The 25,604-nt window shown below is 40.0% G+C and overlaps 1 protein-coding gene across 1 annotated transcript; it reads right to left on the bottom strand.

Moving 5' to 3' along the window:
* Positions 1–1,486: 1,486 nt before the first annotated feature.
* On the bottom strand, positions 1,487–10,442 carry LOC124258538. Its single transcript, XM_046692607.1, has 6 exons — positions 10,288–10,442; positions 4,933–5,158; positions 4,440–4,578; positions 3,904–4,033; positions 3,358–3,497; positions 1,487–2,836 (listed from the first exon to the last, which is right to left on the bottom strand). Exons 2-6 carry the CDS (start codon positions 5,129–5,131, stop codon positions 2,701–2,703), a joined length of 744 nt encoding a protein of 247 aa, XP_046548563.1. The 5' UTR covers positions 5,132–5,158; positions 10,288–10,442; the 3' UTR covers positions 1,487–2,700.
* Positions 10,443–25,604: the final 15,162 nt, after the last annotated feature.

The raw sequence follows: 25,604 nt of genomic DNA, 5'->3' as shown, positions 1-25,604 counted from the left end.
CATTATGGGGGAAAATCACTGATCAAGTATCCATCATGAGTGGAATATTGCTTGGTACTGGAGAGATCACTTGTTTAACTTTGTAATGGTCAACAACGTAAACACTTTGGCAATCTGCATCTGTTTAGTTGTATCTTGCCTGTAAAATTCAAACTTGTACAGTAATAATAAATTAGGAACAGTGAAAGATGTAAATAAACCATGTATAAAGTGTTAAAACAATCCAATAAACATTTTGAATACACCTTCATGGAACCGTGCAGAGGCAGTATTGCCAGGATTCTACAGTGTACAAACAACCTAGAGATTATTTAATAAAAACAAAGAAACGCTACATTCCCCATTATACAATACATACCATACATATAACAATAACTGGTATTTTTCTACTCTACCAACATAAATCAAATCAGGAACCTCTCCTCTATATAATATTCTATGATTGTTTACATAATGGAAAAACCAGAGTTACTTCCCTTTAATCAAAATTAGGTAGAGTTACTTCCCTTTAATCAGAAGTTGGATTCTCAGTTCCTGTTCTATGCCTCCATATTTAATGATATTGTTCGAGACGTAACTCCTTCACAACAAAACAATTATTTCATTCTAATGGTGAGACAAACAAGCATCATTTTGGATACCCATCTCATTAAATATAAGTATTTATTTTCAATTACTTAATCTATCTAAGAAGTGGATCAGCAATAACAACTCTTGTAAAAAAAAGCAAGCAACAACTCATAATTAAGGATAATCTCATCATGCAGAATAATAAAACATTATCAGAACCAAACCTCTTGACAAGCACATATATATATAAAGACAAACATACATAATGGTTGACCTATAATGGTATCTGGACAGATGAATGAATAGCAGGAACAACAGAATGACATTGAACTACATAGTGAATAAATACCATATTATGCTACAATATTATCAAACAGACGATCAACAAACAGATCCTGGTAAATCTAAACAGCAGAGCTCTATAACATCCTGCCAAGTGATAACATTTATTGATGAATAAACAAAAGCAGACAATGCATAAACATCCCCACCATTTATAGGGGCTAGTTGACTTCTCCTTGTACAATTTCGCCTATAAAACAAAAATCTAATCTGTAAAGTTCAGATTTTACCTGTCAAGAGTTTCTGAAATAGACACCCCCATGATCCACTTGTTGAACAACAAGAGATGCTTAACCTTCAGTTTGGTGGAAGAAACACTCAGGTTACAAATTATCTCTTTAACAATCGGTACATTGTGAATGTTCTGCTAAATGAATAAGGTGGAAAGACAAAATGGCCACATTCATGCTGTGATATACTTATAAACTCCTAATGACAAATTCCAGGACCAGCTTGTTTTGCATCAGTGTCGAGAACTGCATCCCAGTCTCCTTACATATACACACAGCGACACAACAAGTTTCACTTCATCACATGACCATGTGCACAACACGTGATCATCATAAACTGGTTCTTTCTTAGCATGGTGCAGCATGTACAGTGGTTGTGGAACAGTTCATAATGTGGTGATACAGTCGTAACAAAGAAGTCTTGTTTCACTTCCTATCCTTCAGGACGACGCTGCATAAGCTGACTGAATTTGGTTTTACGCCGCTTTTAGCAATATTCCAGCTACATCACAGCGGATGACACCAGAAATGGGCTTCACACATTGTACCCATGTGGGGATTCGACCCCAGGTCTTCGGCGTGACGAGCCAACGCTTTAACCACTAGACTACCCCACCGCCCCACGCTGCATAAGAGGAAAGTTAACTCCGATGAAGCTCTTTCACAAAGTCATCTTAGCACTACAACTATTGTAAGCCTTCAGAGTTCCGATCACCTTAGCACTAAGGAAGCTCAGTACAACAGGGTCCAAGACCCTCTTGCATAAACTGATTTTACAACTGTGACTGTCGTAGGTATGTTATATATTGTAAGTCTGTCATACGCATGGATTTTATGGTCGTAACATTAAGACTACTAAGACTATCATTAGTCCAAGTTCAAGTATGCAAGTGGCGATGGTCTTAGTGATAAAACTATCGTTGGCCCATGTTAAAGTATAAGGGTTACGAAGGCCTTAGTGCTGACTGTTGTAAGTCTGTGTTCAGCATGTAGTTGTATGGTCGTAAGACTATCATTAGTCCATATTCAAGTGTGCAAGTGGCGATGATCTTAGCGCTAAAACTAGTGTTAGCCCATGTTAAAGTATATGGTCTTAGTGCTAAGACTGTTGTAAGTCTGCTAAAGCATGGAGTTCCGATAGTCTTAATGTGAAGGCTATGTTTAAGGATGCAAGTTACGATGGTTTTATTGTTGTGTGCTAGTGGAAACACTTCCACAGTAACTGACAGCTATTTCAAACTACTAGCACCTTTAATATCATACAGTAAATAATGCCATTTATACCTTAAATTCTTTCAGAACCAAAAAATGAGTCCTTGAAGAAGAAAAAGAAAAGCATATGAGTGGTACTCTTTGTTCAAATGACTAAATTCACCCTCGGAATCTTACTCATTTAGAAATACTTGGAAATAACAGAAATGAACAGTTCTTCAATTTCTAGTCCCAGATATTAAAAATCTTGACAATGTTAGATGACATTTTATAATTTCCTTCTGCAAATGTATAATTAAGAGGGAAAAAAACTGGAATTGAATTGAAACAGAAATTAACATTCTCCTCAGGATATAATTCTGGACACCAGTGCCAGAATGACTGTTGCTAGGACACCAGAGGCCACATGATTAGTTCCACCAACAAGTTGCTCCGCATTTGGGTTGTTCGGGTCGAAATAGTAGTTGCCATTGAGAACTTGCCTGTAAACAAACGATAATACTGAAAATATCTCCAGCAGATACTTCAAGACATCACATAGTATAAACAAATAAGTTCAAAGTTTTGTACTGTGAAAGGTTTCAAGCCGTATTTGGGATATCCCATCAAAGGCAACTTGCAGTCATGCATACACACTATATCAGCAGGAGGCGATTGCAACTGACCTGATGACAATAGCCATTTGATCTGATGGCAATGACAACCCACCTGATGGCAATGACCCTTTGATTGGATGGCAATGACTACCCACATGATGGCAATGACCCTTTGATTGGACGGCAATGACAACCCACCTGATGCGATGACCCTTTGATTGAATGGCAATGACAACCCATTTGGCAGCAGGGCTATTTGACCTGATGGCTATGAATGCCCACCTAATGGCAATGGCCATTTGATCTGATGACTACCCACCTGATGGCAATGGTCCTTTTTTACCGGATGGCAATGACTACCCACCTGACAGCAATGGCCATTTGATCTGATGGCAATGACTACCCACCTGATGGCTATGACCATTTCCGCCAATCCAATGAAAATGTCGCCGCCTGGTCTAAAGTAATGTCCGAACTGTCCCTGTATGTAGGACACAACTGCGTTGTTCAGCCTCAGTGCTGCTGTTTGGCCGTATGACACAAACAACTGAAACACAATGATAAGATTAATACAGGCATGTGCCTATCACATGCTCACAGTGTGACATAGCATCACATGACATGTAATACGATAAGCTTCACAGTCACATAGTACTCTTTACACTTCAAACACTCTTCAAGAATGTCAGCTTAATGTGATCTTGGTGAAACCACAAATACAAGTATAGTTCAGTCCATCCAAGGAAAACAATAAAGAAAAGTCTTGGATTCAAGGCAATGGCCATCAGATCCTGTCATAGGTAAGGCACAAAACTCTCCATAGCATACAGGACAACTTCCACATAAAATTGTCAGCAAATCAAAAACATTTTACGACTGACAGTACTAGACTAGATCTAAACCCAAACAGTACTGTGGAAATGAGGTGACACAGGATGGAACCCAGAACCTACCACGCCATCATCCCGGGAGAAGAATATAACCACATCGTTGTTACAGGTGCCAAAATTCCAGTGCTGGCTCTGAAGTTTCAGAGCAAAGTTGCTGGCGGCCTGCATGGCGGCAGTGTCAGGGTCATCAAATCTGGAACAATCAGGTTATATGAAACCCAACTACTTTCTAAAATGCTGGGTATGAGACTATTATCTTGAGGAAAATAATCACAATGAATAAATATGATTGGAAGAAGAGCAAATAAATTTATCCGTAGTTGTTCTTACATCTATCCTAAGTCTATGTTTAAGTTTTCGAGTTATGTTCACCTAAGATCGCTTTGGATAACAAATGTAGTACAATCACAACACTGTTCAACAATGAATTACACTTAACATTTTCAGCAACATTGCACTCAAATATGTATCTCATTAAAACTCAAATGAATAAGAATTTATCATACCTTAAAAACTACTCACCCTAACTGTATATATATATAGACAAGCTCATAAGGGCACTCATTTCCTAAGCACTCAGTGTTATACTACGGACTCACGTTTCTGCTAGCTTCATCCTGTTGACGAGAGCTACTGAGATGTGAGTTCCCTTCCTGGTCCTCTCACACCAGTAGGTGCTGCATGGGCAGACAGTGTCGTTGTCGTACGCACCCCGCAGCAGCCAGTCAAGCAGCTCCACTGTCACCACAAGGAACAATAACATCTCAAACAATGCATTCACAACTACTTCACAGTTACCAAACAAGAGGAGCCAGCATATTTCTTCATGGATCATCAGATTGTGCTTAATATCGCTATGGGCAACAACAGATGGATATCACATCTACACAATTTCACATACTCAAAGATATCGCTGGAATATTGCTAAAAGCGGTGTTAAACTTTACTCACTCACTCATTACTCAACATGTTTTGCCTGTTATTCTCAATAGTATGTCAGGACTCATGGCTTCTCCAATTTTTAACAGTAGGATTCTGACATGGAATTCTTCCTATTTTCCAACAGTGCTAGAAATCTATTGATGTTCTCACCACTCCTGGCAGACAGGATGCCATCAGGGTCACACAGGTAACCTGGCTTCTGACCCAGCCGGCAGTGCTGTGGGTTCCTCACTGGGTGGGGCATGTCCTCCGGGTTCCACTCATCTGGCCGCTCTTCATCGTCAAGCTGACCAATCACAGTGTGACACATGACCACTAGCACCAGGACACATCCATAAAGACGCAACATTGTAGCAGTTTACACCTCAAGGACAACCTGGAACAAAGGAAAGGATATATTGATCAAATAGGTAAACTGAAACGCTCAGTACAGAGCATAGGATTCAACAGCACTTGTGCTCACAGTGATCTGAATTTTAGCAAAGTTACCGACAATAATTACGCAATGTTAGTCCAGAAAAATAAATCCATACACTGTTACACCCACTAAATTGACCAGCACAGAATGTTATCCTACATAACCAACACAGAATGTTACCCTACAATGAACCAACACAGAATGTTACCCCTACAATGAACCAACACAGAATGTTACAGCCCCAAATGGGCCAGTACAGAATGTTACTCTGCAAAGGACCAGTACAGAATGTCACCCCTGCCAATGGACCAGTACACAATGTTACCCCTACAATGGACCAGTACACAATGTTACCCCTACCAATGGACCAGTACACAATGTTGCCCCTACAATGGACCAGTACACAATGTTACCCCTACAATGGACCAGTACACAATGTTACTCTACAATGGACCAGTACACAATGTTACCCCTACAATGGACCAGTACACAATGTTACCCCTACAATGGACCAGTACACAATGTTACCCCTACAATGGACCAGAACACAATGCTACCCTTACAATGGACCAGAACACAATGTTACCCCTACAATGGACCAGTACACAATGTTACCCCTACAATGCACCAGTACACAATGTTACCCCTACAATGGACCAGTACACAATGTTACCTCTACAATGGACAAGTGAACAATGTTACCCCTACAATGGACCAGTACACAATGTTACCCCTACAATGGACAAGTGCACAATGTTACCCCTACAATGGACCAGTGCACAATGTTACCCCTACAATGGACAAGTGCACAATTTTACCTCTACAATGGACCAGTGCACAATGTGACCTCTACAATGGATCAGTACACAATGTTACCCCTACAATGGACCAGTACACAATGTTACCCCTACATTGGACCAGTACACAAAGTGACCTCTACAATGGACCAGTACACAATGTTACCCCTACCAATGGACCAGTGCACAATGTTACCCCTACAATGGACCAGTACACAATGTTACCCTTACAATGGACCAGTACACAATGTTACCCCTACAATTGACCAGTACACAATGTTACCCTTACAATGGACCAGTGCACAATGTTACCTCTACAATGGACCAGTACACAATGTGACCTCTACAATGGACCAGTACACAATGTTACCCCTACAATGGACCAGTACACAATGTTACCCCTACAATGGACCAGTACACAATGTTACCCCTACAATGGACCAGTACACAATGTTACTCTACAATGGACCAGTACACAATGTTACCCCTACAATGGACCAGAACACAATGTTACCCTTACAATGGACCAGTACACAATGTTACCCCTACCAATGGACCAGTACACAATGTTACCCCTACAATGCACCAGTACACAATGTTACCCCTACAATTGACCAGTACACAATGTTACCCCTACAATGGACCAGTACACAATGTTACCTCTACAATGGACCAGTGCACAATGTTACCCTTACAATGGACCAGTGCACAATGTTACCCCTACAATGGACCAGTACACAATGTTACCCCTACAATGGACCAGTACACAATGTTACCCCTACAATGGACCAGTACACAATGTTACCCCTGCCAATGGACCAGTACACAATGTTACTCTACAATGGACCAGTACACAATGTTACCCCTACAATGGACCAGTACACAATGTTACCCCTACAATGGACCAGTACACAATGTTACCCCTACAATGGACCAGAACACAATGCTACCCTTACAATGGACCAGTACACAATGTTACCCCTACAATGGACCAGTACACAATGTTACCCCTACAATGCACCAGTACACAATGCTACCCCTACAATGGACCAGTACGCAATGTTACCCCTACAATGGACCAGTGCGCAATGTTACCTCTACAATGGACCAGTGCACAATGTTACCTCTACAATGGACCAGTACACAATGTTACCCTTACAATGGACCAGTGCACAATGTTACCCCTACAATGGACCAGTGCACAATGTTACCCCTACAATGGACAATTGCACAATTTTACCTCTACAATGGACCAGTACACAATGTTACCCCTACAATGGACCAGTACACAATGTTACCCCTACAATGGACCAGTACACAATGTTACCCCTACAATGCACCAGTACACAATGCTACCCCTACAATGGACCAGTACACAATGTTACCCCTACAATGGACCAGTACTCAATGTTACCTCTACAATGGACCAGTGCACAATGTTACCTCTACAATGGACCAGTACACAATGTTACCCCTACATTGGACCAGTACACAATGTTACCCCTACAATGGACCAGTACACAATGTTACCCCTACAACGGACCAGTACACAATGTTACCCCTACAATGGACCAGTACACAATGTTACCCCTACCAATGGACCAGTGCACAATGTTACCTCTACAATGGACCAGTACACAATGTTACCCTTACAATGGACCAGTACACAATGTTACCCCTACAATTGACCAGTACACAATGTTACCCCTACAATGGACCAGTACACAATGTTACCCTTACAATGGACCAGTGCACAATGTTACCCCTACAATGGACCAGTACACAATGTTACCCCTACATTGGACCAATACACAATGTACACAATGTTACCCCTACAATGGACCAGTACACAATGTTACCCCTACAATGGACCAGTACACAATGTTACCCCTGCAAATACAGTAGTCATAGTAGAGGGTTTTCTGCTTCAAAATGTTAATTGGCTAGGGTTGTTCTCTATTCACCTACATCCCAATTCGCCTACAGTCTTAAAACAACATTTCTGTTGACTGTTGACTACGCAATGATAAACTAGTGGCACCCCTATGATCTAACAGTGGACTCTTCTTGTTGAAGTAGTTGATGGACGAAAAGAAGTTTTAAAGAATTTATTTATTTCTGTTACAATGAAATGATAATTTATTTATCATATACATTTATTTCTGTGAATATTTTTACGTACGATGAAGATAACTAGATCTACCATTTCTGATATGCATGCAACAGTATGACGATCATGACATTTAGTAAACATTGATATTTTCACACAAATACATTAATCCGACATTTTCATTAATCCGACATTTCCGTTAATCCGACATATATCTCTGCAACCACAGGTGTTGGATTAACGAGAGTTGACTGTATCACATCATGCCATTTTCTGATCACAATGAAATGATCATTTATTTACAAGGCAGTGCAAAACATACACCTGTGTCCAGAGACTAGGGCACACGTAAAATGCAGAGAGTTTTATGGGTTGTAGTCAAAAGGGCCAAAAGAAAGTCAAAAGGGCCATAGACTTCAAGAACATACAAACTAATATATATTTTATGTTTTATTGAACTACTGCAACAACATGTAATGAATTTCTTTTAATCTTTCTATTTTCTAAAAGTTTGGCCCTTTTGACTCTCCCTTGGCCCTTCTGACCTGTTCCCGAGTTTTACTATTCTTATCACAGGTAACAATTATTCATTACATACTCACTCCTAAAAGCTTTTTGAGCAAACTGAAGAAATAAACTACTTTGAAAAACAGAATGTACCAGAATGTTTTCAACATATTGTGATACACTGCTTATCTCTAGTTACTGATACACACAATGTCTCCATAGCATATCAAACAGTGACCATAGATTAACACTACAGAAACGTGAAACGTTTCACCTTCATTTTGTAACAGCATAAACCAAGAAACAATTACCGTGACATATCAGCTTTGTATAATTTTTGTTAAATCTAATTAAATAACAAAGATTAACGTGAAAACACTCCCATAATGAGTGTTGGTAACAGAAGTTTGGTTTGGGTTCGATGTTGTTTAACGCCACACCCAGCAATATTCCACAGGGCTCCAGATAATTTTTCATGATCAGAGTAATGCATTCTTATTTTTCAATATAGGAGTACTGGAAAACAATAAGAGTACATTTAGAGTACTGAATGGAATTTAATGGCATATCAGTTATCTTGTGTTTCGTTTCATATATGCACCACAACATTGCTACTCTTTGTGTAAACAGGTCAGTAAACAATAAAACAATACTTTTTAGATAAATACGCCTGTAAATGATTCTGAAACCGCACACCATTGCTGTGGTCCGTATCTGCTAATGCTTTTTAAAATTGTTTCCTACCGTGATTGTGCTTATGTTATATCCATACATACACCAATACGACCTTTATCTGGAGCTCTGTTCCAGCTATATGGCGTAGCGTCTGTAACTAATTGAGTCTGGACCCGACAATCCAGTGATCAACATCAAACATCAATCTACGCGAATGGGAATATGATGACATGTATCAACCAAGTCAGCAAGCCCACCACTAAATCCCTTTAGTTGCCTCTATGTCAAGCATGGGTTGTTCAAGACCAATTCTAATCCGGATCTTCACAGGTATCTAACACTAGTAACAGAAGTGATCTTGTACAAGCTGTTGACACTAAACATATGACACTGATGTTGTTGCTGCTGTAATATGTTACACATGAGAAAAAAAATTCACGTAACATAATACGTATGACTGTGTATGAGTAACGCTCCTTGTGGACGGTGATTCTCCTTCAAACTGCATGTTTGATCATAATGTTTATATCATCTCGAGTCCGGTCCAGAACGTTTTGAATAACATGGTGATAACTTCATTAATATGCCACCCAAACCTACCATAAACACGTTTACTTCAGCTACAATACAAATGTATCCAAACTCGTACACAATGTAACAAGTTTTCCACTTAGACGCCGGCACCGAATAACAGGTGCCCGGATATCAATTTTGGATCAGATATAAGCTGCTCTCCATTCCTGGATCAAAGAAAATAAGTACTATATCCTCGTCCAGGTTTGCAATGTCAGTTTGATTGTTCGTACTGAGGTATCCTACTCATGTTGCCATGTTATAAGTATTTTCAAAATGACAGAACCAATTTGACTTGCATCAAAAGTTTGGCACTTGATTCAGAAGATAAGTGGAACCATAGTTTGGATACGATTTCCCTTTCAAAGGAATATTCATTACGATTACGAACGGATAAGTCTTCAAGCAATCATTATATTACTTACCTAGAATAATTCAGACTACAAACAAATAAAGCAGATCAACTTTTGAAACGACTGCAGGCCCTCCTGTTCAGTAGCATTCCATACAAGGTTAGGCCATTTTTAGCAATGCCTCTCCCGCAGATCTTCCGCACCCAGCGAAGTAGGTCAAGTTTCCGTTAGGTATTCCTCACCACTAGCGTTAGTTATGTTTTCAATTCACAAACATCTGTTGAAAACCCTACATCTAGAAGGATCTTCGTCAAAACATATTGTGAAATAAAACGAAATGCCAAAGGTTAACTTTGACGCGCAAGTACTAATATCCGCTTAGTAGACCAGTACAATTAATATTCAAGAAAGAATGTGCATACAATTCAAAAACGCAAAAGGGAAAAATATAGAAACATAAAATACAAAATCAAATTTCATTTGAAATTTAGATACACGTTTTGGAAAGTGCATACCCGATAAAGACGCTATCCTTTTTTTCTAGACGCTATATTTGTGAATATATGGCTATTTTGATTATTGTTTTTTCCTGTTAGTTTCAGCAAATATAAAAGCATAGACCATCCAGATATGGGCCCTTGTAAAAAGTTGTTTTTACAAAATGTTTGCATCATACTACAATGACTCTATGTAAATACTTGCCCTTCACAAATCAGATGAATGTTTTGATATATGAATTAAAATCACTGAGCTCCTTAAAGTAAATTTGAGATTTTCCATCCCTTACCCTCTTCCAGTTTTAATAACTCGCATCACACGAGACTGTATACCACCACTAGACTAACAACTAATCTCTGAAATTATATGGTCTCTGCTGAAATGAACATATTTTAGGGAAAAAACAGTTCATGATATAAAAAATAAAATATAATGGAAAGGAACCCTGAGATTTTCTTCTCTTTTTCAGAAACTGTGGAAATCTAGACTTGCCACATATCTAGACTTGCATGGGCTTTCTTGGATATATTTGGTTCAGGGTCTGTATGGCAGACTTCACCACCACCACTGTCACCACAATTAAATGCGATGCATATAGAATTAGCCTTTGCGAAAATAGTATGAACCCACGGCAAAGGGAATCAACTCTTGTTGTTCAATCCACCAAGCTGTCAGATCACAAAGCAGTGAGTGTGTTGGGACGGGGGAGAAACTGCTCAACCGGAAAGACAACATGCCTCCCTCGCATTTCACATACGAAGGGCCATTTGTAGTCGCAAAGGAGTGTCTTTATTCGCCCTGTGAATACATCTGTATACTCATGAATACGTCAAACGAAAGGTGACACGTTAAACTTATCTGCTGGACGTAACTTCAACGGTATCTCAGGAGGAGGTGATTATTAAAACTTAAACAAAACAAAAATAACTTACACACAGTGGAATGTATATCAAAGAGAGAAGATACGTAAATATAGGATAAATACTGAGACCCACGCAAATCTTACTAAGAGAGGTAAATTACACATGTTGCGCATGTTTGGGTGTAACTACCTACAATTGTAGGAGTGTTACTATGTATTAAACAGACGATTTTTATACCGTACAAATTTAAAGAAACTCACCACAAGAAAGGCCCCCTTCCCCACCCAAAATAAAACAAATAATAAAAAAATAAAATAAATAAAAATAAAATAAAATAAGATAAATATATCAAAACATTCTCATGATCCCTAACCTGTGTTGGGTTCAGTATTTCTGTAGTGGTTGCACAGATGTAGTGTTATACTCAGACATATGTACATGTGCAGTTGAGTGACTTTGGTTTCACGCCGCCTTTAGCAATATTCCAGCAATATCGCGCCTGGGGACACCAGAAATGGGCTTCACACATTATACCGATGTGGGGCATCGAACGGGTCTTCGGCGTGACCAGCGAACGCTTTAACCATTAGGTTACCCCTCCGCCCCTCATATGTACACAAACTGTGACGGACTTACCAAGATAATCGTTCCCAGCTGAGATGTGAGACTAACCATTCTAAGCATATCCATAGTCTGTTTATATGTGTGTATATATATTTATACATAAAATATGTTCATTTCAGGGACTAGACGTTAAAGTACCGTCGGAAATAGAAAAAACCCTGTTTTTTTCACATTTATATCTACAATTTAGGTAGTTAATATGTGAAAGTGTGAAATATCTGTTAAACTAAATTCGGCCTAACTACAGTCGCAGTGGGAGGGACTGACTGAGTTTGGTTTTACGCCGCTTTTAGCAATATTCCAGCAACATCACGGGGGGCAGTGGGAGGGAGATAGGAAACGTAAAAGAAGGATTTTACTGAGGAGAGATTAGTGCAGAAATGAGCAATGCAAAAGTCCAAAGCGACTTATCTAGAACAGACCATGGCTTTATGCAAGTTAGCGTGCGATGATATTGTATTACCAATGACATTTTTTAAATGCCCATTTTGAAATTAGACTTAGCTTCATTATAAACGATAGCAAACGTAAAAAATAATAACTTTAATACTGAAACTATTAAGGATGTAACCACCATCGAGTCTCACTATCACTATAAAAAGAAACAGGTAGGAGGGGTCGTCTAAAAAAACCCAACCAGGACGGGTGTTGCAGACGGTGGTTGGAGTCGGACTGGGGGATAGAGATATCAGCTATACAAACTATAAGATAAGATAATCAATAGAGATATATTCGATGCACATGAACAATATAAAATATCTTTGAGCTGATGCCTTGTGCCTTTGGGCAGCACGTGCATTTTCATTCCAAGTGAGTCGAGGGTCCGTCGTCATACCTGGCTGAGCGACCTAATTGCCATCTATAGAAACAGTATCACTTTGATAATGCTCTCATACATCTGAAGTCGGGCTGCCATCTCTTGAGGTGTTGCTTCTTCATACCCATCCAAAATCTTCCTCCTTTCTTCCTCGTAAATCTTTGTCAGCTCTTCTCGTGCCCGTTTTGTTCACATTACTGGTATGGATATAGGAGCCAATAGAGCTATACTTCTGTACTTCTCTCAGTTGATTGCATTCACATAATTACCATTAATTGGTACAACTAGTTATCCCGGTTTTGACAGCGAAACTTCACACCTTAACGGATCAGTGACCAAGAAATCGCCCTTGAAAGGTGATTGTTGTATGACGTGAAATTTGGATGTGTACGATTTCATTTAAAAATACAACCCCAAAAACAAATGACTAGAAACAAACACTAACAACTATGTGATGCAAGATGACTGTCAAAATTAATGGTCTACAGTGATTTATCGACCTTGAAAACCGTCAAAATTAAGAATGACACCCCATGCACGCGTATGGGGCTACTGCGTTGTGCACGTGCATCCCATGCGTTGTGTTAAGGGGTGGTGATAAAGAGAAATGGTGGTGCGTTCATAAGATGTCCGTCTTTGAAAAGTTTGTTAACGCTTATATGTCCTATCCAAATTGAAAGTTCAGGTTCCCCTACTTTTCCTATATTTCTGTAAGTCGTCTTTTTTTGTTCTTTTATAAACCAATGAATGAAGCGTGGACTCAAATTCTTCCTATGCTTCATTTCTGAGCTAGGGTTCCCCGGTAACATACGCGTTCAAAAAAGGAACGTCACATTTATATGTTCACGCATTTTTCACGAAACAGTATTCTTGAAGTGACTGCCGAAATAGATTCTCATCGGCGTAAAAAGTAAAATAGATGAAAAGATTACTGGAGTGAGTGTAGTTTTACGCCGCTTTTCGCAATATTCCAGAAATATCACGGCGGGGACACCAGAAATGGGCTTCATGCATTGTACCCATGTGGGGAATCGAACCCGGGTCTTCGGCGTGACGAGCGAACGCTTTAACCACTTGGCTACCCCACCACCCCCAAAGATTACTGAAAATCTGCCATGACACCAGGTTATCGGGAAGACGCCGACGATGAGACTACTTCCAGATTCCCATGGAAACCTCTTGAAAATCCCTGCATCAATAAAGACAGAAGCCTGTTTCCGAATATTTCTGTATTCCTTTATACATGTATACTAGCCACATAAAGAAACTGTATATTGTCAAAATATTATCCCAGTTGATAAGTACGATAACAATGTCAAAGGTACATATAAACTTTAATGGAGGGATCATGAGACCATAACAAATCGGGAGAATTTCAATTGAAAAGTCAATCATAATGACGTCACGAGTCCACAAGCGGGACAGGGTTCCAACGACCATGTCACAAGCTCAATAACGTAGTATGTCCACCATCGGTATTGAGAACAGCAGTCCATCTACGACGCATAGAGCCTATCAAACGTGCAAGGAAGGCTTGTGGGATGTCACGCCAGATTCTCTCAAGTTCTCTAAGTTCTGTTGCAAGGTCAAGGACGTTATCTGGCGGATGAGGGAGACGACGTAGACGTCGATCCATTTCGTCCCAAACATGCTCTATCGCGGGAGAGATCCGGTGAATTTGCAGGCCAAGGCAGTACGTCAACGTTGTGGTGTTGCAAGAAATCCATAGCAACCCTTGCCGTATGAGGGCGGGCATTGTCCTGTTGGAATGTTAACCCAGGGCCATGACGTTGCAGAAAAGGAATTGCCACAGGTCGAAGAATCTGATCCCTGTAGCTCACACCAGTTAAGTTGCCCTGAACAATCACCAAAGGAGTTCTTTGGCGTGCTGTTATTCCACCCAAAATCATCACGGAACCACCGCCAAAGCGATTCCTCTCCAAGATACAGGCCTGTGCATAACGTTCTCCCACGCGTCTATAGGCAAGTTGACGTCCATCACTATGGGAAATGTTAAACCTGGACTCCATCTGTAAAACAACATTTCTCCACCAAAACAAGGGTCTGGTGGACATGATTTCGGCACCACATTCGGCGAGCTTGTCGATTACGTTGTGTCAGGATAGGCCGTATGGCGGGACGTCGTGGTCTGATCCCGTGATGACGTAAACGTTGTCGAACTGTTTTGGGGTGGATACGGCGAAGTCCTGGAATGGTTCGGGCAGTCATCACTGCAGTCTGAAACCTGTGGCGAAGATGGGTCACCCTTATCCATCTGTCCTGTCTTGGCGTTGTTACACGTGGACGTCCAGAACGTGGCCGATCGATGACGTCATTTGTGTTCTGGTAGCGTCTCACCAGTGCAGAAATGGTGTTCCGGTGGCAGTGGAAATGTGCAGCAACTTGTCGTTGAGACATCCCCCACGGACCATCCCAATGGCTTCATGACGTTGTGCAGACGTGAGCCCCTTGGCATGCTATGCGTTTCAATAGCCGCTTTAAGTTTTTGAACGATCGCAAGGGCAGGGGCTGAGCTTTTCCAAAAGTGACAGTATTGTGTGGCATTCATTTGCTCTGTTTCTCTTCCACGGCAATGCAACGTATTGCACGGTCTCAAGGACGAACCCACTGACGTCACGGAACGTGGCACGTGCATGCATGTTGGATACATGCCACTAATCTCTGAGTTTAAATCCTTATGTGTCTACACAGGTTTGACAAATTTTGATTTTAAATTTTTGTATGCACAGTTTCTTTATGTGCCTAGTATATATTGGTTAAAAGTCAAAGTGTTTGACTTAACCCTATGATAGAATTTGATCAAATCTAGGAATGCATATCCAAAATGACGGCTCAATCTGATATAGTACTGAGAGAACTCTAATGTGCTCATGGAATGGTACAATTACAGCATTAGGGAAATAGATGAAACAACAAAACGGAACCTGTTATTGTGATCATATATCATATTACCCACTACACAATAATTCGGGGAGGGGCGGTGGGTAACCTAGTGGTTAAAGCGTTGGCTCGTCACGCTGAAGACCCGGGTTCGATTCCTCACATGGGTACAATGTGTGGAAGCCCATTTCTGCGTCCCCGCCGTGATATTTCTGGAATATTGCTGAAAGCGGCGTACAACTATACTCACTCACTCAATAATCATCGGGCGCGGCGTAGCCTAATGGTTAAAGCGTTCGCATCGTCACGCCGAAGACCCGGGTTCGATTCCTCACATGGGTACAATGTGTGAAGCCCATTTCTGGTGACCCTTGTCGTGATATTGCTGGAATATTGCTAAAAGTGGCTTAAAAGTAAACTCACACAATAATTCTCTTGGAATTGGATCCTCGACTCTGTATCCGCCACCATGGACCAAGGTTTGAGAGGGAGTGGAACCCAATGTTTTTATGTACACAGATAGATGCTATATTGTTTCTATGCACATACGGACATACACCTTCCTTCCATCTGCTGTAGGCACAAACTGGCAAGGTGAGACATGATCACCTTAGCGTACCCCCTTCCCTCGGTGTTCATCCAGGACATGTAGAAAGCCAATATTCCCGTTGTGGAGTCTCCAGGGCGTACCCTACCAAGGAGCCTTTCTCGTTGTACAGGCAGCGAGATGGTTGTTTGCTGATGAGTTCTTCTATGTAAATCTCCGAATGTCTGCCGTCGTTGTAAGACCAGCTGGTGTTGACGTGGTGGGCGTCTTCTGGATGAAGGTTTGTCATTGTATATCCCTCTGGAATGTTTCTGGAACATGTAGTATGATATCAAATTTTACGCCTAACTCCATTCTTGCAAAACGAATAGTTTTGATTAAGAACTTACCATATGATTTTGGGAGGTGGGGAGACAGAAGTCTTAGTTTTCCGACGATCATTCCGACGAAAGTTGATGATCAATTATTTCAAATAACTATTACATACTGAATCCCTTTTAGACAGTTTTCTACTTCAGAAAGGGCACATTAGTGAGGTCCATTTGTGTTTTGTAGAGAGAGAGTGTAGGGGTGGTGGAATAGATACAGACCGGAAAGTCAGGGATCATCCTTTACAAACAACAAACAGGCCTCACTAATGTGCCCTTTTCTTTGTAGAAAACTGTCTCAGTGTGCCCTAAGAGGAGTAATACGAAGGCATGATCACAACCAATACATATCCGAAATATAAAATGAATTGTGAAACATTTCTGTGCAATGATTCAATATAAAAAACACATTGACAAGTTGACAATTGAAATACACAATGCCATTTTAGAGTGGGTAGTCAAATGTAATATATGTTATATTTGGGATTACACTTTCTTGGTAAAGTATACATTCTAGTACTTTGGGACTCAACCCCAAAAGTACTAGAATTTGTACTTTTACTAAGAAAAATGTAATCCCAAATATAACATATGTTACATAAAGTTGACAATTACTGAAGTGTCATCAACGTAGAGTCCACAATTTCCCCCAGTTGTCCAAACGAGCATCATATCTCACCTTAGTTTCAGCGTGTCCATTGTAACTTTCATGACAATATATGGGTCCACATCATACGTCCTGTCATTTTGACATATCACATCGACAACTGTTGACAAAACATCAGCGCCAAAGCCTAAAACAGAGATGTATCAGAGTACGTTATGTACGTATTTGATAAAGGTCAAAAGTACAACATCTTCTTCAGGGAAAAGGTTCTAAATTTTGAAGTAGTTCATGCCCTTTTCCGTAAATAATACACCAAAAAATAATACACCAAAAAATTAGTCTTGATTGTCCGTTTGGGCGTAAAAGACAAAATAGTGCATACAATTATATACGAGGATAACTGAAAATGGGTGATGACACCAGGTGCTCGCGAGAAGCGTAATCATGTTCTTCCCTATAGGTAGCACCTAACACACAATAATGTGTACAAAGAGCAAACGTTCGTTTATCACATGTAGCCGCTTCACAGTTCCCCAAACTATCGGGTCTTGTGAAGACAGTACAGAGATAACGTCCCAAGAACCTGCTTGATAATGATGGCAGCACCTATACCGAAACGTCTCTTACATTAATAATAAAAGAGTTGTAAATCAAAAGAACATTTCCCGCTGTTAATAAAGAGAGATAGATCAGGCAGTCAACTGATTTTGCTGAAACTATATGATAATTTTGACTTAAGTCTGCTCTGTACAAGACAGAGCTCTTCTGCTTGTCATAGAATGAAATCAGAAACGTTTATCAAATATATTATATACCGCTGTGCTGCAGAATACCTACACTGTCCTCAGAAATAGATTCCATTTAGGGCGAAACAGCTGTGAAAACACATAGGAATGGACATCTGACAATCAGTCACGACACCAGGTGTTCGAGAAAAAGGATAACAATGTCCTGCCCTACCGGAAGCACTTCAAACAATTTGCCAAAAAGTAGGCAAGATGTGATACATTCTGCTTTGAAATGAAATGGTTACAACACATTCATCATCCCCGTCCTCACTGGCACACTTTTGCCAATTTCCTTTTCTCCCGTTTTGTTCGTCACTAGGCTATCAAAGACGTTCTCCACAGCTGTGATCCCAAAATGGAGTTTTGACGTTTGACGGAGCTAGATCAGGGTAGTGTTGAAGAATTGTCACACACGTTTGTTGTAGTCATTACTGATTTGTGCACTGACGCAGTCTCCTTATGGAGGAGCACACCTTTTCTCAGCGTCTGAGAATTGTCTGGTCTTTCGATAGATAGCCTTCCATGACGACACCATCGGCACCCCAGTATACAGACATCATAACCTTTCCAGATGATGGTACACTCTTCTTGGTAGTGGTGATATTAAATATTTCCACTCTGTTGGTTGTTGTTGGAAGTGATGGACCGCGTTTCATGGTAACAAATCGTTGAAAGAACCTTTCCATAGTGGAATGTGTTCCCTCATTCTCCATAGTGGAATATGCTTGTCTCATTCGGCCATCGCCACATCGTGGATTCTCCAGATTATTTTTGTTTTGTTGCATCCCTGGTCTTCCATAACGGGGTTTGACTTCAATGAACTCCTGCCATTCTTAAACTATACTGTAAACCTCCTTGGCACTTGGAAGGACATAAATCCTTTGTGTTGTACTCCGATTTTCTTTTATGGCTTTTGGTATCAAGCCAAGTATTTGATGAATGCACTTTCTAAAATTTATACTGAAGACTCACTTTTAATCCATTCTTTCTATACGTCGCTCAGAATGGTTTAATCTATCCGCGTACTTCTACCGGTGTGAAATAACTTGGGCAAACACTGGTGTCCCTGATTGACTTCATCAGTGCACTCATCAGGTGGTCAGACTCGCTGACTTAGTTCGCACATATCATCGAGTCCCAATTCGTAGATTGATGTTCATGATGTTGATCCCTGGATTGTCTGGTCCAGACATGATTATTTTCACACCGCTGCCATATAGCTGGAATGTTGTTGAGTGCGGCGTTAAGTAAACAAAGAAACAAAACAATGCACTCACATAAAAAACGCTCTTTTCTGACCACTGTATGACGCCAGGCTGTTGAAGCATCACTTCCAGGGCATCTCTGTCTGTGGTGTAAACATGTATACGGTTGCCCAGGTGGACAGGGTGCTGAAATAGAGGTCTTCATGAAGCCTTGTCATGACTGCAGTGGTTTAAATAGTAGCGACAAAACCCTTTCCACATCTAGAAGAAATCTCTGCTAAGTCGATTGTACAATTGTGACTATATCATGAGTATGTGTTTGTAATCCTGCGAACATTGAATTTGAAGAAAAATATCCTAACTTTGGTAATTTGAAACTTTGGTAATATGTGTTGACGCTGCACTTGAAAACAGAGGGCTTTGATGATCGAGTTAATTTCGTAACAGATATTGGTTCACCGTTCATATTTTCTAAAGTAAATTTAAAAATGAAATTATTATCTCAAACGTATAAAGTTAATGTCAGTGCATACATGTTTCCGACAGTTTATGAACATAAATCTGTGTTCATGCTAAAAGATGCTACTTTGCTGGGAGCATTGATCTTTACGGTCACCTTTGCAGTTGCAGGATCAACACGCACGACCAGTGCTCTGTAATCTGGCCAGCGGTCCACGATGAAGTCGTAGTCAGTTATCACAGACTGGAGTTTTGAGCATATTTCACCTTTGATCTATTGAAAAGAAATAACATCGGCAATTCAATGGTTTATTGTTTTCAAGGCCAGTTGACCTTCAACACGGTGCATTAATATTGTCATGTAAATACACACATGCGTCACAAAGGAATTTTCCTCGCATATGAGTCACATTGTTTAAGTATTTTCCTGATCATGAAATTACAGGGAATGGTCGGGACCGACAGATACTTCGTGTTATGCATAATATTCGAGACACCGGCATTCGACTCATCGGGGTTTGACTGTATAATCATTAGAATTCATTAAATTTCTTAAACCATTAATAGTTCTGCTGTGTTTGAAAATAAATCGAAGTTATTTAGTGGTACATCATCACGAAGAATTTGATAAATTGGACAATAATAAATGATATGGATTTCATCTTTGGTTACATTAGATAAAGAACATTTAGAATCAGGACTTTGATAATCACAAAACCCTTCTAATAATTTGTATTCTTAGACAATTGTACCAGCTGTTAAAAATAAGCAGTGCCATCCGATGTTTTATATTATTAAGATCATATATGTACAATTGTGAAGTAAATGATGGTTTTATTGCAGATTACAATTGTAAGGTGGCTTTGTCTGTAAGTTCTGCATGGCTTGTTTGGCACAGTCAATGTATCTTTCCTTAAATACCTTTAAAAATAAATCAACATCCCCTTCTCCCTGCTGTATCCAGACATGACCAAAACCATAAGGTGAGGTGAGGTGAAATTGGGTTTAACGTCGTGCTTGAGAATATTTCGCTCATATGACGACGTGCATGCGTGTGTATGTGTATGTGCGGCTGCTTGTACTAGCCCAGACTGGATTTATAGTGCTAGCCCACTGAGATACCATGCCGCAGTGAAGCATGAATACCCCACTCAGACACAGTATACTGACTCCAAGCCGACCAGTCCTTGTTGTACCCATTAATGCCGAGCGCCAGGCAGGGACCAACAAGTACCATATTTTAACGTCTTTTGGTATGACGCGGTCGGGGATCGAACCCGCAACCTTCCGCTCCAAAACCATAAGTGAATAATAGCTGCATAATATTAGAAGTTCAGTTTGTACGTTTTCTATCACACGTTTGTTTCAACATAAGATAGCATTGTTTTGGGTGCCTATATAATGACATGACAATTATTCTTAGCCCGTATCTGATACAAATTGACGTAAAAGGGATATCTTCCACATTCTCCGTACAGCATTCAGGAAGGATTTACTGACATTCAGGATACATTTAATTGGTGTACTATTGTTGTATTACTCTACCTACTTCTAAATGCCTATCAAACATCAGGTTTCACCTTTCATCGCGCACACATCCACGCAACTAGTACATCCTCAAGGGCCTGAAGTGTTCCCTTGATCAACGGATGTCTTTTTTCTGGCAACCCAACTCCATGGTTAGTATTCAACTCATGCAGCCTGTTAGGCGCGGCGAGTTATCACACAGCCTCATCCCCACAAGGTACCCAAAGTGCTGTTGTACAGATTTGGGAGAACATTAAAATGTATTTCCATGTATACCATTTTTCAGAAGAAGATATAGCACCTTTTACCTATTAAACATGTCAAAAGCCTTTTTAAAATCAACATATGCTTTTGAGTAAATGATTGAAGAATAAATATATTATCAATTGTCGAGTTGTGTTTTTTCTAAAACCACCTTGATATTCACCAAAAACACCAGCTTCATTGGCATTTTCTTTCTTATAAATCGGTATAATTATTGCAGAACTCCAAATTTCAGGAAACGTATTCTTCTTTAACTTTTTGCATTCTAAATCAAAGTATTCTGGGTTTTTTTCTTGAGACCTTCTCACTTGTAAGCATACATCTTCCACTTTAATGCAGTATATCTATCAGACTACACGCAGCTGTTTCAATATCATCAGTAAAACATGTTCCATGAATTTACTAACACAATTACTTACATACTCTGATTTGATTTCATTGATATATTCTTCTTCATACTCACTTTTCCATTTATATTTATATACTAATCAGTCTGGATACTGTGACACAGATGGACGTACATGTATATTCACATTCTGGTCATGGAAATGTGTTACTTCTAAGGGAAGGTGATCAGATTCATAGCGAGTAAATTCAGTCACAGTTGAATACAAGCAAAATGGGGCACATATGTAGTCAAGGGTACCAAAACCACTGGGACCAATGCAGGTAAAATCACCAGGCTAGCTATTCTCGAAACGTTCGTAGCCCTGCGAACATCTAAAGCTCATTCTTAACACATTGGCTACGATCTAAGTTAAGAATTCTTAGGGCTACGAACGTTTCGAGAATAAGGGCCCAGATGTTTCTGACCATCTTCAATTTAGAATCTGGACATTAAATAATCTGTGTAAGTCTAAGAATTATTGCTTCCCATAACTATTAACTACATTGTCCTTATTCATACGAGGTGGAGGGGGTGACGGGGTAGCATCATACATGAGTGAGTGAATGAGTTTAGTTTTACGCCGCACTCAGCAATATTCCAGCTATATGGCGGCGGTCTGTAAATAATCGAATCTGGACCAGGCAATCCAGTGATCAACAGCATGAGCATCGAACTGCACAATTGGGAACCGATGACATGTGTCAACCAATTCAGCGAGCCTGACCACCCGATCCCGTTAGCATGGGCTACTGAAAGTATCTTCGGAATCTAAGATCTGGGCGAAATTCGGGAGAGCAAAGAAAATCATGACTTCAACCTGTTCACGTATGCGACAATATAAATAAGTGAACCTTATGATCCTTATAGCCTCAACCATTCTGCCATATGTTCAGAAAGTAAAAGTACAATCATCAAACAGAACAAAAGCTAAGTAAACTAAACATTCTCACCTGATACGCCCCTCTGAATGTTTTGTAGAGTCGCTAGGAGACGGGGCAGGTGCTGTTTGGTCAGAACAATAGCCATGACATACACCTGAGTAAATTGAAAACAAAACAACAAATATTCGATGTAAGACCTGAGTCAGTTATAGACGTTCAGGCATGTACGTATTGAAGCAGCTGGTGATTTATGTGTTGACAATGAGTATATTACCGTGACCAGTGATTGCTACCGACCCTACTCCATGGGACACTTACGTGATGTTCAGGACAACATGCACTGCGACAACACCGTCAACTTGGAGACCTCCCAGAACTCGCGCATGGGACCCGACCTTCTAATCTGACTGTGGCATCATAGCCTCCAGTTTATCATCGCCCGTCAGACATGAAATACAGGTATGATATATTGATGGCTATTATACAATTCATTTCATGTCAGTTTCAACAGCTGTTGAGCCTGTTTTGTTTATGTAGCGAAGTCTACCAGTTTAAAGCAGCATATACATAATCACACGGCACGAATAGCTCTCGCAGCTGTGAGCTGTGATATAACAGATACTTTTCTAAACTCTTTACTGCACTCTTAACAGACAATTACAGATCATTTTTGTGTGGTTATTTAGGATTTAGAAGTATCGACAATGGTAAAAGTGGTGATGAATCCGAGTCCATAATATTCTTTATTCGCAGAGTGTATGTAGGCCATCGGCCCACATAATACAGATATTAAATGTTTGCAGCCATATATAATTGGCGGTGCTTTACAGCATAATAAATAAACATTGCTACATTTCTGATGACAAAGGTATTGTTTGAGGTCATCAATATATTGTAATTTGACTAAGATGGGTATGTGTAAAACTTGGCAGGAATATATATAGTGCTCAAGGAACTGTATGCAGTACACACTAAAAGGAAATGATACTCGTTTTCTATATATCCATTGTCGTATATGTTACATAACCTGTGATGTCTGGGCTTATTTGTGTATCTACCTGTCTCAATATTTAATTGATGGGAACCACAGCGAAACTGTGCGAGTGCAATGCGAAATTTACTAACGTTAATAACACTTGGATATGATTCCATAGATAGATTACACTTGAAAAGAGAATATGAATAAGTTTTAGAACTTGATGATAACGATTTATGCCATTCTTGATGGGATATATGCTGAGCCCTGATCATAAATTCAGACAGGAAGGAATTTACAATACTAATATACTGTCTTTCCCATATATATTCAAATCCCAAAAGTAATAACTTAGGCTTTGATACCCAATTTGTTTTACCATGGGCAGCATCTAACAATAATAAGTTATAGCACTTTCTGGGCAGACGAGATACTGGCATATTCAACAATTGATACCATTATTTAATACAAAGTTTGTAAGCATAAACATAGACAGGGTATCTGCCACACTCACCCCGAACGATGTGATTAGGGGTTGATATTTTGAAACAAAGCAGATATTTACAAGCCAGAGTTTGAACTTTCTCAATTGGTGAACTAATATCACAATCCAACCCCCAGACTTCAGCCCCATAGAGAAGGATTTGTAACACTTTTTGAATAAAACATCCTGAAGAAAATGTCACCACGAATAGGTTTTAGCTTCGATAGTGACCGAATAATACTTTAGAGGGCCTTTTTAGATTGTAGAATGAAATTATCAAAATGTTTATGCCACGACGAGCTTTGAGAAAAGAAGAACACCCAAATACTTATACCATGGGACACAATCTATTCTCATGCCACTCAAAACCACTTTTCATATTTAGAGAACTTACCTCCATTTCTAAAGACAACAATTTTGGATTTATCTAGATTAACGGAAAGGTCATACTCGATACAATACTTTTCCAAAACATTGATACGCTTTTGTAGGCCACAGATAGTACCGGAGAGGAGTACTACGTCGTCAGCGAACAGCAAGAGAAATACTTGCGTTAGTTCTGGATGCATCTGTATACCAGGATAACAAGATGACTCAATTTCACTATCCAAATCATCTATAAAAATAGAAAATAGAAAGGGGCTTAAGACACACCCTTGACGCACTCCAATATTACACTGGAACATTTCGGAAAACATATTATGTGATTTAACGCAAGATTTGACACAATCATAGATGGATCGGACACAATTCCACATTTTGGTAGACACGCCCTTCTCATTTAATACAGACCATAATTTTGCCTTATTCACCAAATCAAACGCTTTGAAAAGTCTACAAAAAGTCTGATCCGAGTCAAGAACATGTGAAACACGCACAGGTACATCTTCAGGCCCAAGGAGAGAACAGGTCAAACACTCACAGGCTCATGTTCAGGCCCGAGGTAAGAACAGGTTAAACACTCACAGGCTCATCTTCAGGCCCGAGGTAAGAACAGGTCAAACACTCACAGGCCCATCTTCAGGCCCGAGGTAAGAACAGGTCAAACACTCACAGGCTCATCTTCAGGCCCGAGGTAAGAACAGGTCAAACACTCACAGGCTCATCTTCAGGCCCGAGGTAAGAACAGGTCAAACACTCACAGGCTCATGTTCAGGCCCATCTTCAGAGGTAAGAACAGGTCAAACACTCA

This window comes from Haliotis rubra, unplaced genomic scaffold, assembly GCF_003918875.1.
Source record: "Haliotis rubra isolate DU_JTF1 unplaced genomic scaffold, ASM391887v1 Scf697, whole genome shotgun sequence".
Taxonomy (NCBI): Eukaryota; Metazoa; Mollusca; class Gastropoda; order Lepetellida; family Haliotidae; genus Haliotis; species Haliotis rubra.
This window is presented reverse-complemented; position numbering and strand designations above follow the sequence as displayed.